The 12,134-nt window shown below is 49.3% G+C and overlaps 2 protein-coding genes; one reads left to right on the top strand and one right to left on the bottom strand.

Annotated features, from left to right (window-relative positions):
• Positions 1–223: 223 nt before the first annotated feature.
• GSTUM_00006809001 (uncharacterized protein) lies at positions 224–2,365 on the top strand (the record flags this gene model as incomplete). Its single annotated transcript, XM_002838969.1, has 1 exon — positions 224–2,365. One exon carries the CDS (start codon positions 224–226, stop codon positions 2,363–2,365), a length of 2,142 nt encoding a protein of 713 aa, XP_002839015.1.
• A 1,173-nt stretch (positions 2,366–3,538) lies between these two features.
• Positions 3,539–10,527, bottom strand: GSTUM_00006808001 (uncharacterized protein; the record flags this gene model as incomplete). XM_002838968.2 has 6 exons in its annotated part: positions 3,539–4,387; positions 4,434–6,624; positions 6,681–8,458; positions 8,526–8,849; positions 8,914–9,912; positions 9,970–10,527. 6 exons carry the CDS (start codon positions 10,525–10,527, stop codon positions 4,190–4,192), a joined length of 6,048 nt encoding a protein of 2,015 aa, XP_002839014.1. The 3' UTR covers positions 3,539–4,189.
• Between the last annotated feature and the right edge of the window lie 1,607 nt (positions 10,528–12,134).

Here is a 12,134-nt window from a genome sequence, read left to right as displayed (position 1 = left end):
GATCCAGATCCGGAGGCTTGCTACTGTCGTTGAATCCGGTGATTTCTCGTTGGCGGCGGTGACGGCGGGGAGAACCTATTCACCAACGGTCCATACCAATCCTGCTGCCGCGAGGGAGGATAAGACTCTTAGGGATATATTGTAATTTTTCCTTCCCAATTTTCTCTTTTCTTTAAATTTGTCAGTCCTAATAACAATATATAAATTCAATGGCTGACCAATTATGTCCAGTGACAATCCGGAGATCTGGAAAGCATTCAATGCGAAATCTCACGCCCCGACCACCCCACGAACAGGCTTGTTCCAGAACAAAGACCTAACATCACCGGCCGGGTTCCAGACCTATGCATATCGAACGTTAAAAAAAGCGCGGGCGCTCGTAGATAAGATTGTCAAAGCACAGTCCCCGGAGGAACTACAGGGTATTGTGAAGGATTTGGATAGGCTTAGTGACCTGCTATGCCGAGTTATAGACATGGCGGATTTCGTCCGGTCCACGCATCCCTCACAGGATATTGTGGTGGCGGCAAATGAAGCTTACGGACTCATGTACGAATATATGAATGTCTTGAATACTACGACGGGACTCTACAGGGCTTTGCAGAGGGCGTTGGAGAATCAGGAGGTTGTTGCGCAGTTGTCTGATGAGGAGAAGACCGTTGCTAGGATTTTGTATAGGGACTTTGAAAAGAGTGGCATTAACCTCCCCGCTGCGGCACGAAAGAAGTTTGTCGAGTTGAGCAATCGGATTGCAGAATTAGGTCCCGAGTTTGCCAATGGGATGGCGCCACAGAAAAGAGTGCTCAAGTTTCCAAGCTCGAAATTGCACGGGATGGATCCATTGGTTGTGCGTGGGCTCACAAACACGGGGACCGTAACGCTGCCGACTACTGGGATGCCGGCGAGTCATGCTTTGAGAATGGTGGAGGATGAGGATGTTAGGAAGGAGGTGTACCTTGCTTGCCATACCAGTTCCAAGAAGCAGTTGGGGGTTTTGGAGGAGATGTTGAGGACCAGGGCGGAGTTGGCACGGCTGGTTGGACGCGAATCTTATGCGGAGGTAGCGCTTGCAGATAAAATGGCTCGGTCGCCGGAAGCTGTCTTGAAGTTTTTAAATGCGCTCTCAGAGGCTAATAAGCCCGCTGCTATATCGGAGGAAAGTATCCTACAGAGTATCAAGAGGGAACTGGGGAACGACACCCCATTACAAGCTTGGGATAAGGACTACTACTTCGCGAAGTTAATCCGGGCAATCCGCTCTCACCGCCGCTCACCTGACATTCTCTCCTCCTACTTCTCCCTAGGAACTGTGATGCAAGGCCTCTCGAGGCTCCTAACAAGGCTCTACGGCGTCCGCTTCGTCCCCCGCGAAACCTCCCCGGGCGAGACCTGGAACGACGACGTCCGGCGCCTGGATATTCTTGACGAATCCGACGGGCACATCGCAGTAGTCTACTGTGACCTCTTTGAGCGCCAGGGAAAGCACCCAAACCCAGCACACTTTACCGTTCGCTGTTCCCGAGAAATCACCGACGAGGAGTACCTCGAGTCCGCACTCTCGGGCGACCGTGAAGATGATGGCATGGCCTCTGCCCGGCGGGCAGACGGTAAGCTCTACCAACTCCCCACGATAGCACTAATCTGCAACTTCCCCCGCGGTGACCCAAGCAAACGCCCCACACTCCTAGTCTTCCGCGAAGTCCAAACCCTATTCCATGAGATGGGCCACGCAGTACACTCCATCCTGGGGCGTACAAGCCTTCACAACGTCTCGGGAACTCGCTGTGCAACGGACTGGGCTGAAATGCCCAGCATACTAATGGAGCACTTCGCCCAATCCCCCACCGTCCTCTCCCTCTTCGCGCGCCACTACGAAACCGACGAGCCCATGCCCACGCACCTCCTCGCTGACCGCATATACGAGGAATCCCTCGCCCAAGCCACCGAAACCCGCAACCAGATAATCCTAGCCCTGCTCGACCAACACTACCACTCCTCGCTCCCGCTCTTCCACGACTTCAACTCAACCGCTGTATTCCACGAGATTTACCGTGCTTACGCACTATTGCCGGCTGGAGAGGGCACCAGCTGGCAGGGCTTCTTTGGGCATTTGTTTAGCTATGGCGCGACGTATTACGCTTATCTATTCGACCGTGCGATCGCGGCGAAGGTGTGGAAGGACGTGTTCGAGGCGGAGCCGACCCGGCGGGAGAAAGGGGAGAGGTTTAAGGAGGAGGTGCTCAAGTGGGGGGGCAGCAGGAGTGGGTGGAAGTGCCTTGCTGGAGTGCTCGGTAGGAGGGAGCTCGAGGAGGGGGGCGAGAGGGCGATGGTGGAGGTTGGGAGGTGGGGGAGTGATTGGAAGTAATTTTGGAGGTTGGTGGTTAGGGGCTCTCTTTTTTTTTTTTTTGTTATTGTGTCAATGTTGCTTTTATAGCTGGGCGGTTTATATTCCGAGAAATGTTGTACAACATAGTTTAGACTAAATTCCTATATTTCCTATCCATGGGGCAGAATCCAAATACTTCACATGCACTCGATCACTACAGCTACAATCATATCCGAGTTTGCATGCAGGCACGAGTACACAGACAACCGCAAAACAGAAGAGCGCTAGAACCAACTGTGCACGACCCCATCTAGATCACTACGTGTCTAACTCTAAACCCCCCAAGTCCAGCATGACCGGTCACACGAGTGATCTTCCGTGACAAAGATTACCATCAACCCCATAGCAGCCCACCCTCCCGGCGCCCGCCACCACCATACACGACACCCCCCCTTCCTTCTCACGTGCCGCGAAGTAGCTCCGAAGACAACCCCAAACAAACAGGCACAAAAAGCACCAATGCGCAATCCCCACATTCCCAAACCCCCTCCCCCATCACCCCCCGAGGGAATCCCCTTCTCCATTTGGCATCCTTCATGCTCACGCTCCTATTATCGAGTCGCGAAGCTGTGTTGGGTTCGATATGAATGGATTCCGTGGGTCGGTGGCGCTCGCCATCTCGGAATCGGGGGGTCACGCGCTCGATGGGGGATCTGATAAAGATGTGTGGTATCAAAGGGTTCACCTCCTCGACTGGGCTGCTTTGGTGTGGGTCTCGCTGGTATCGTACACCCTCCGTGTATCATGCACGCTTTACCAGCGGAGCGGGTATTCACTTCCTACTGCGGTGGGAACATTGGGCGATATCATGCCTACCCATCGCACCATCCTTACAATTAGAGTGGTAGTTTCTGTGGGATTTCAAGACACAATTACCCCCCCCTACGCGATCACCAGGTGCCCGCTAGGATGTCAATTCTCCGCTCGAGATGAAGAGGTTACATCGAACAATTCATCACATGGGACGTTAGGAGAAAGGGCAGGACTTGATATCTAATGCAAAAGTCATCATCAATTTCGGTATCCACATGCAGCACACGATATCAAGTGCAAAAAATCTCCCAAACCCAGCAGCCAGTGCAACAAACAAAAACCAGGGACATAATCCCACGAGTGATCACTCATGAATAAACAAACAAGCATCATCCTCAGTGGTATCATCAGAATTCCATTACAATACAACCAGATGTGTGATGGCTACACACCCGAGCGAAACTCGCCCACCTTAAGTCCGTTCCTTTCGACCCTACTCATCCCATATCATACCATTCCCACTCCATCCCATGCCTCATTACACATATCCAACCCAACGGTTTACCCTAGCACGTGATATCACATAAACATACAACCGCACCGAAAAAGCAAGCAACCGATTGTTCCGAAAAAAATCAAATTCCTATCCAGCCAACCAACCACATCCCCCGCCAAAGCAAAGCCAAATCAAAAAACGAATGGAAAAAATAAAAATCCAACTTTTGTTTTCGCTCCCAGCAAACAATTAGACAAAAAAGAGAAAGAGGCGGAATGTAAAAATATAATCCCCATGCTTGTGAGAATGAATTACACGCACGCTGCAAGCAGGCACCTGGAGGCACTAGCAAAAGCATTCAAGGAAAAGTACCTAATGGAAAAGAGAAGACAAACAACAAAGAAACCAGTGCAACCCCATTTCGCCGAAACTACCCGAGTAAGCAAGTAATCGATCAACTAAAAAAGCAAAAGGACAAAGCATGTAAATACGATGCAATGGTAGCCGAATAGACAATAAGTCGTTTTCTTCCCCTCCTAATCACGATAGGTCCACTATGAAGCAGAATAGGAAGACGATGCCGAGGAACCGACTCCACCATACGCTGCAGATGCAATTGCTCTTCCGCTGATATTAACACCTGCTCTCGCTTCGAGAGCTGAAAGCAATTCCATTAAAGGGGACGCCATTTCTTCCGCGCCACAGCCCGGCGGTGCGAGGACTCTTCGAAGGAAGAGAGTTGTCATGGAGTTCTAGTCCCGTTAGTTTAGAAATCACGATCAGAAACTAACTACTTACCTCGATACGAGTGACGATATGCTCGAAGAAGGGCATCAAAACCTGGTCCGTAGCGTTCTCTCCCGCGAGTTTCAATCTAGCAGTCATTTCAAGTCCACGCGGCTTCAGGAATGGTACACCGTCGGTATTAAGCGAAGAACATAGCCCTTCTAACCTAAGAGAGATTTCCCATAAAGCCCATATATCGGCAGGATCAACGGTTGTCTTTGAAACCTCACCCCTAGGAGGCCCTAAATTGGCTACACGGCCCACAAGTGACTGAGGATACATCAGGTGGATGAATTCTGGATTCTCGAGTCCCTTCAGTTTACGTTCTCCAAGTTCCTTAACCTCGAAGCCTTGACTGCTCAGCGTCCTAAGCTCTCTGCCAATGGTTTGTGCAAGTGACTCGTCCCCAAAGGGGTCCTCGGGTGACAGCCCCCCAACCAGCTCGGAATCCTGGTAGGCCTTGACACACCGTTTGATCTCGGCAACGAAATCAGAGCTGACCGTTATCTGGCCACCGTCCGCTTCCCCTGTGATGCGAGAAGCACGGTTAACCATAGGTCCGAAATAATCCATGCGGCGCGTAATCGGATCCGGTTCACACACAGGAGCGCCCCAATGGATGCCCATTCGTACCGACAAACCCCGGTAGATAAGATGACCGTTAGCATCTTGGACCGGACTACCGTGAATTGACTCAACGATCTCCGACGGCCAGGGTGCATCCAGCAAAATTGCCTGAACACTAAAGCACCAAAGCAACGCCGAGGTGGCAGTTGGAAAGCAAACCATAAAGGCATCACCCTCAGTCTTAATCTCATAACCCCCTACAATCCTCAATTGCCGCCTCATGATACTGTTATGCAGCTTAATGCCAGAACGCATCGCCGTCGGGTACGTTTCCCATAGCAAGGTTGAGTTCTTGATATCCGTAAACACCATAGCCAGGTCCCCTTCAGGTGCCTTTACCTCAGCATCGAGACGAGCCAACGCAAAATCATCCGGAATCTCATTCTTCCCTCTCCTTTTCTGAGCCTTCACCGACGGGAATAATGCTTCTTCATCGGGGTATGTCTGCCTAGGGCCCACCGAAATCGACTGGGTGCGCATCCTACTTTTGGATTTCTTCAGATCCCCAACGTTAAGTATCATGACCATAATTTTGTTAGTCGCACCATATGCAATGGCAATATCCCTCAGTTTATGGGCAGCCCGCATCAAATCATCTCTCTCCTGACGTGCGAGATCGACAACAGCCTGCGGACTAATATACTCCCACAATTCCTTGCTAGCAATAATCAGCAACTCCTGCTGATCGGTGATCTCTGTCTCGTGAATATGAGGCGCAGCATTGACGCAGGGCATAAGATGGTAATAACCAAACGCGCGAGACACATCAAGCACATCGTTCAGCTTCCCACTCTTTGAAACATAACCTCCAGCATCACGAATCCTCTCCAATTCCTGCGGATCCCCGGGCATGTGCTTTTTAGTCAGTATATCATGCTCCCCACTCGACTGAACCAGCATAGCCGTAGCATCTCCTACATTAGCAACGTAGAGATTGTTGCCTTTCATATAAACTACAGTGGCTGATCCGCCCGATACAAGATCATCTGGACCAAGAAATGCACCAGTAACGGTAGATCCCCGATGCGAGCCCACTCCTGTGAGATTCTTTTCATCTATTGTCTGCATAGCCACCGTAGCCATCTCCTTGTTCATGTTGAGGAATGCACGATGCAAAGCACGTCCTGGTTCCTCGTCGGGCTGAAGCTTTTCCAATTCATCCTTTAGAAAAGTATCCAACTGCTCATGCAAGTATTTTGAAACTTTACTCCCTCCAGTCGAGAGGGCTTGACCATCGAAAAGCCCAATCACACATTCATTGCGATTCCCACGGAACATTGGAATAACCATATCAATCATCGATAGATGCTCACTCCTCCCCAACGAGTCAGCCATTCCATATGCCATTGTTCGGACCATCGACGTTGATAAGCGAACACGGCGATCCTCAGTTTGGTCAGGTACATTGGGTATTGTCAAGGTGACATCCATCAGGCCAAGAACTCGGAGCTTGGATAGCTGGCTAAAATCGGTAATACTACGCCCGCGTCCAGAACCAGAGCCGCTTCGATCGGGCTTAATCTCTAAACGCTTGTTACCCGACAAGTTCAGGTACTTAAGGTCCAAATTCCAATTCCTAAAAAAACGCTAGTTAGGAGGTGAAACAATCCCAAAAAGGAAGTAAAGACTCACCAGTTCCAATCGTATGGCCAATTGGAAATATTGTACTTCAAGGCATTACTACCAACATCTAATACCAATAGCTTCCTGACCTTACCAAGTTCTGCAGGCAAAGTTTGGAACTTGTTAGAGTTGATGTGCAACACCTTAAGTGACGCCACATATTCTAAATCCTCTGCAGGTAGACTCGTCAACTCGTTCCCAGACAGATAGAGTTCGTTGAGCAGCGACAATCTACTCAGTGCTCGTGAAGGGATATCGTAAATCTCGTTGTAGGAAAGGTTCAAAATCCTCAATTCAGACAACAAAGACAGCTGCTCAAAGACCTCATCGGAAAGTTTGTTATCTGCAATGTGGAGATACCGAAGGGAGAAAGCAAATGTATTTGAGATACGGCTTGAGGCAGCGGAATCCTTTCTTGTGCTAAGATGGGATCCATGCTCAGAACCGGATTTTGAGATAACAGACGCCTTCCTTCCCCCAGGGCCATAAATTGAAACCAATGAGCCTTTCCTACCACCTCCACCGGGTGAGTTGCCAACACTCAGCAGACCACCGGATCCTTGCGAAGGCCTTCTCGAAGTATCTGGCTTCACAATTTCATCGTCTTTGCCTAATGATAGAATTGAAGCAGTCTCTGCTGAGGGCGATTGTGCAGCTGGATTCGGTATTGGCTTTGGGAACTCCCTAAGGAGATTGGAAGACACGTTCAAGGTTACCAAATTGGTCATTTGCCAAATCTCCCCCGGAAGTGTTTTCAGATTATTCTCGTGTAGATCCAAGACACGCAGGTCCGTCAGCTGTCCGATCTCCTTAGGTAGCGAGGCAAGCTCGTTATTGAAACAGCTCATATGTGCCAGCTTCTTGAGTTTGCATATCTGTGGTGGGAAAGAGACGATATGGTTTTTGTCTAGAACAAGCCGCTCCAGGTTAGGCAGCCTCTCGAATAGAGTTTCTGCCAATGCCGCGATCTTCGCATTCTGTAAATTGAGAAACTTCAGTGTCGGCATTGCCGACGGAAAACTGAATCTGGTAACAGGACATGAATTCAAATGTAAGGCGCGTAACTTGGGGAACGAGTGCTGGAATCCGGAAATGGAATTGTGGCCGGTCAGTAAAAGCTCTAATTTTGGCAGATCTGCCGCAACATCAACATTAATTAGGTTATTGTAGCGCAAATCCAGCTCCTTCAACCCATTCAGCAGGGAAAAGGTTTGAGGGAGCGATCCAGTAAGTCTATTGTTTGTTGCGACAAGACGATCAAGATTCCCAAGTTGTCCAATCTCGAACGGAAAAGTCTTAATCAAATTGAACGAGATATCGAGATCAACTAAAGTAAATAACTCGCAGATAAATGGCGGGAATACGTTGAGGTAGTTGGAAGAGAGGCTTAAACTTCTCAGGCATTTAAACTGGCTAAATGTATCCGGTAATGTTCGAAGCCGATTATTGGCCATTTTCAAAGCAACTAGCGACCCATGATTCTCCAAAGAAGCATGATCTAATTCCTCCAAACGGTTATTAGAAATGTCCAGGTAGGTCAACCTTGATGCAGCTGATATGCTCTGTGGAAGTTTTTCCGCCTCATTGCCTTGGAACTCGATTTTTCTCAAATTGACACATTGTTGAATAAAGTCAGTTGGTATATTGAGTGAGAGATTCCGAGATAGATTTAGTGAGATTATTTCTGCTGCATGATGATAAAGGGCAATTGGTATCGCCAGAAGATTCCGCCCCTGAAGGTCGACATGGCTATACTTCTGCAATTTTCCTAGTCCAGGATCTTGGTCCTACATGTCCCCCAAAGTTAGTCCAGACACCCCAAAGGGGAAAAAAAAGAAAACTGAGAAATCATACCAAGGAGTAATTGTTTCCCATCCGAGACATCATGAAAGTGAAACGGCACATATAGCTATGATCCTCACGTCCAATTTCATCCAGATGGTCGTCCTCAGTATAGCCAGCCTGTTCAAGCAATCGTTTCTGAATCTTAAGAGGCCTCTCATTGGGGCCAAGTATCCGTTGCACGCCATTCTTTTTCATAACAATCTGGTAGTTCTTCAAGTCATCCTGCAAGAAAGACTTCCTTCCAAGCAAATGCAAGACTTCAGTAGCGGAGGTTTGCAATCTACACGAAAGCGTTGCAAAGGTTGAATCCGCCCTGAAAACCCGAATGCAATACTAAAAAAAACCATCAGCTCATATCCTCAGATAAAGCACAAGCATAATATCTCCAAATAATTACCTGTGCATCTTCTTCTCCCCCTTCATCCTCTACAGTCTTCTCTGGGGCCACATTTTCGGGATCCCCTGAATCCCAACTCTCCGGAGGCTTCCATGTGATATCACTACGTGCCGGTGGTGCCATTTCCTCATGGATAAGCCGAGGGTTGTCTGGGCCAGGATCAGAAGCTTGCGCAGGTCCAGGTAATTTAACAATATCGTGAATATTTGAAAAATCGGAATCAAGTTGGAAAGTTGTCCCAGCCTCCTCAGACCCCTTAGATCCACGGCACCTCCTATTGGATCCGAGATCCTTTCCACCCGGTGCCTCATATGTTAAAACACCTCTTTTTGCTGCCTTCACTCTACCATAGCTCTCGGGTGCTTTCCCGGTTATCTGCTTTCGGGCCGGCATCTGTTCAACGGGAGCGTAATCGAATGCTCGGGGATTGACGAATTCGTTACTTCCGGAACCCCTCTTTGGAGTGGTATGAACAGGGGAGATGCCGCTAGTAGAAACATTCAAAGGATCAGTTGGCTTTTCGGAAAATTTAGACCTCTTAGACCTTATCGAGCCTTCCTTCTCGGAATCCCCGCTCTGTTCCTTATCCTTCTTCCAAATCTTGTCCCACAGCGACGTTTTCTTCTGAGTATTTTCACCGGGGGATTTAGGCGGGTTGTTGGACAAAGAACTTGCTATTGACGGGGTCGGTGAACCGGGCCTGATCAACCTCGTCTGAGACGAGTGTGAGGAGGCCGTTCCATCTAAATGTAGTCTTAAGCCCCTCCGATAATCCTGACCCGACAATGACATTGAGTCCTTGCTGGCTGATGATGGTCTAGGGGGTAGCTCCTTCTCGAAAGCCCTGTCTTTCTCCTTATCCCTCTCTTTATTCCTGTTCCGGTGCAAATGTAACCTGTGACTATGGGATGATGACGCACTCGTGTCCTCAGAACCGTACCTCTGCCTATCGACAATTGGGGCGTCACGAACAGGAGCATCACCCAAGCGACGAATATCCTATAAAATCCAAAAAGAGCCAAAGTATAAGCGGCTATCCCTACAACCCTAACAAACAACTAATCTGCCCAAACCACTCACATCTGGATCTTGATAAATAAACGGTACCACATCCGAAGAGGGCAAGGGTGTCCTTGGTCGCGAATTTGTGGGAGTGGTCGGCCTAGGAAATCCATAATGTGAACGAGGAGTGGCATTTGGTGGCAGGGACGATTCAGAAGACCCAGGACTCTCCCCCGCATTATTGTTGTCATTGTCACCAAAAAACTTCTTGTAGCCGCTGTAAAAAGATTTACCTATAGATGACTTTGAACCCGTGGATGAGGCGTTGGTAACGACAGAAGCAACCGAAGGCCTTCGGTCGTCAATTGGAAAGTAAGCATCACTCGAATTCTGAGTTCCTGCAGATGGAGCAGTGCCTGGCCGAACAGGTGGGGAAAGTCCGAACTGATCTTGCGAGTCGAAGGAGTTATTGTTAAGGTAACTTGATGGAGCAACGGCGGAACTTGCGGTGCCATTAGCAGGAGAATTTGAAGCGGAAGGAGGATTTTGTCGGAGGACGAAAGGGGGGGTCTGCAAGACGGAAAGATCGCGACGGTGGTCGCCTAGATTCATCATAGAAGCAGCGTTGGGTGAAGAGAGAGGCGGGGAGGGCGTGAAAGAACCAGGAGAAACGTTATGTTCTCTGTCAAATCTATAAGGTGCCCAGCGAATCATGCGGGATACCGCATACACATCGCGTCAGCGCTCAATGGGACCCATGACGGGGCACACAGACCTGCCACTTTCCTGGACATCCACATCCAAAAGAAGTACCGATTTACAAGAAATAACGGTGAATAATGATGGGAGAAGGAAGGGTGGGAAATTGGGATTGAGATTGAAACTATAGCTCTCGACAAGGAAAACTCACTTGCGTGGTCTCGCGGGGACGTGGATAACGTTCCGCACACCCTGGGAAACGGAAGGCAGGGTCATCTCGGGGCTGTAGCGCGACGAGTTTAACGAGTGAAACGAAGTCGCCGAGTTCGTCCGCTGTCTTTGCTCGTGACGAGTCATGATGCCGTTTAGTCTTGTTCCTAGCCTTTTTTCCCTCCTTTCTGGGGTTACTTTTCCTTCCTTTCCTTTCCCGTCTATTCTCGACCCCTTTCTATCGGAGAAAGATGTCGAGAAGAGGAGAAGAGGGGGGGAGGGGTTGCGGCAAGATAGGACAAATGAATGAGGGAGGGGGTGAAAGATTCGTGGGTCCCCAGTGGGTTGAACCAAGCTCTACCGTATCTTCAAGCCCTATGGATATGTGATAAGTGCGGGAGTGATGGTAGTTCTCACGTCGCTTCTTTGGCACCGGTGGCTCCGACTTTTCCGTCTCGCACAGCGAAGTTGGTGATGGATCGCTCGTGAGGATTTGCGACGTCTGAAACTACAACGCCATGACAAAGAAACTCGGAGATAAGCCAGAGAAGCTCTACAGAATAGGGCGGGAGCGAAGAAAGGAGAAATTGGTAAGAAGCAATATCAAGAATCGGGAGGAGCAGAGGAAGCAAAAGTGGCTACAATATGATAGCAAGAGTGGGCGAGCGAGGCGAAAAGTGGGGGCACAATTGGAGACGAACCGCAGCTCCGAGCCTTTTTTGTTTTTCCCTTGGAAGAGGGGAGAAGGCCCGAGGGGAAAGGGTCCGGGGGAAGGGGGGTGGTAAGAAGAATGAATATCTTCCCAACTACCGGTACTCGAGTACAAACATGTAGTGTACCGCATGTAACTCCCTGCAACCCTATCGCCACGATGACTGTCCGAAGATATCGTATCCATACCATACCAATATCAGGCCAGTCAGAGTGGGCATAGTTCAGTCACTTGTGTTTCCTCTCCACACACTCATAAACACCGTTGGTGGTAAATTATGATAACATCCTGCATCTCTGACCTCTTACTTCATTCAGCCCTCTCTTCCTCCCCAACAGCACAGCAATGATTTCTTGTGGGACCCATTACCATACGGTACTCGAGTACAGTGAGGGAGGTGAAGGGGGCATTTTCTCGATGCGGCACGCCCCGTTAAACATAGGGTGTGTGTGGAGCAGAACGCGAAACGATTGGCAGGTCCGCATTTTCAGCAACAACTTTTTTTATATGTCGACTTTGCACGATATTGTGCAACTCTGGCACACCCCTCACAAACTCTGACCCACTCTAGCTCCGATACTGATGCTCATACGGTATA

The sequence above is a fragment of the Tuber melanosporum genome, assembly GCF_000151645.1.
Source record: "Tuber melanosporum whole genome shotgun sequence assembly, scaffold_3, strain Mel28".
Classification (NCBI taxonomy): Eukaryota; Fungi; Ascomycota; class Pezizomycetes; order Pezizales; family Tuberaceae; genus Tuber; species Tuber melanosporum.
Note: the sequence above shows the minus strand (reverse complement) of the source record. Positions and strands in the feature narration are given on the sequence as shown.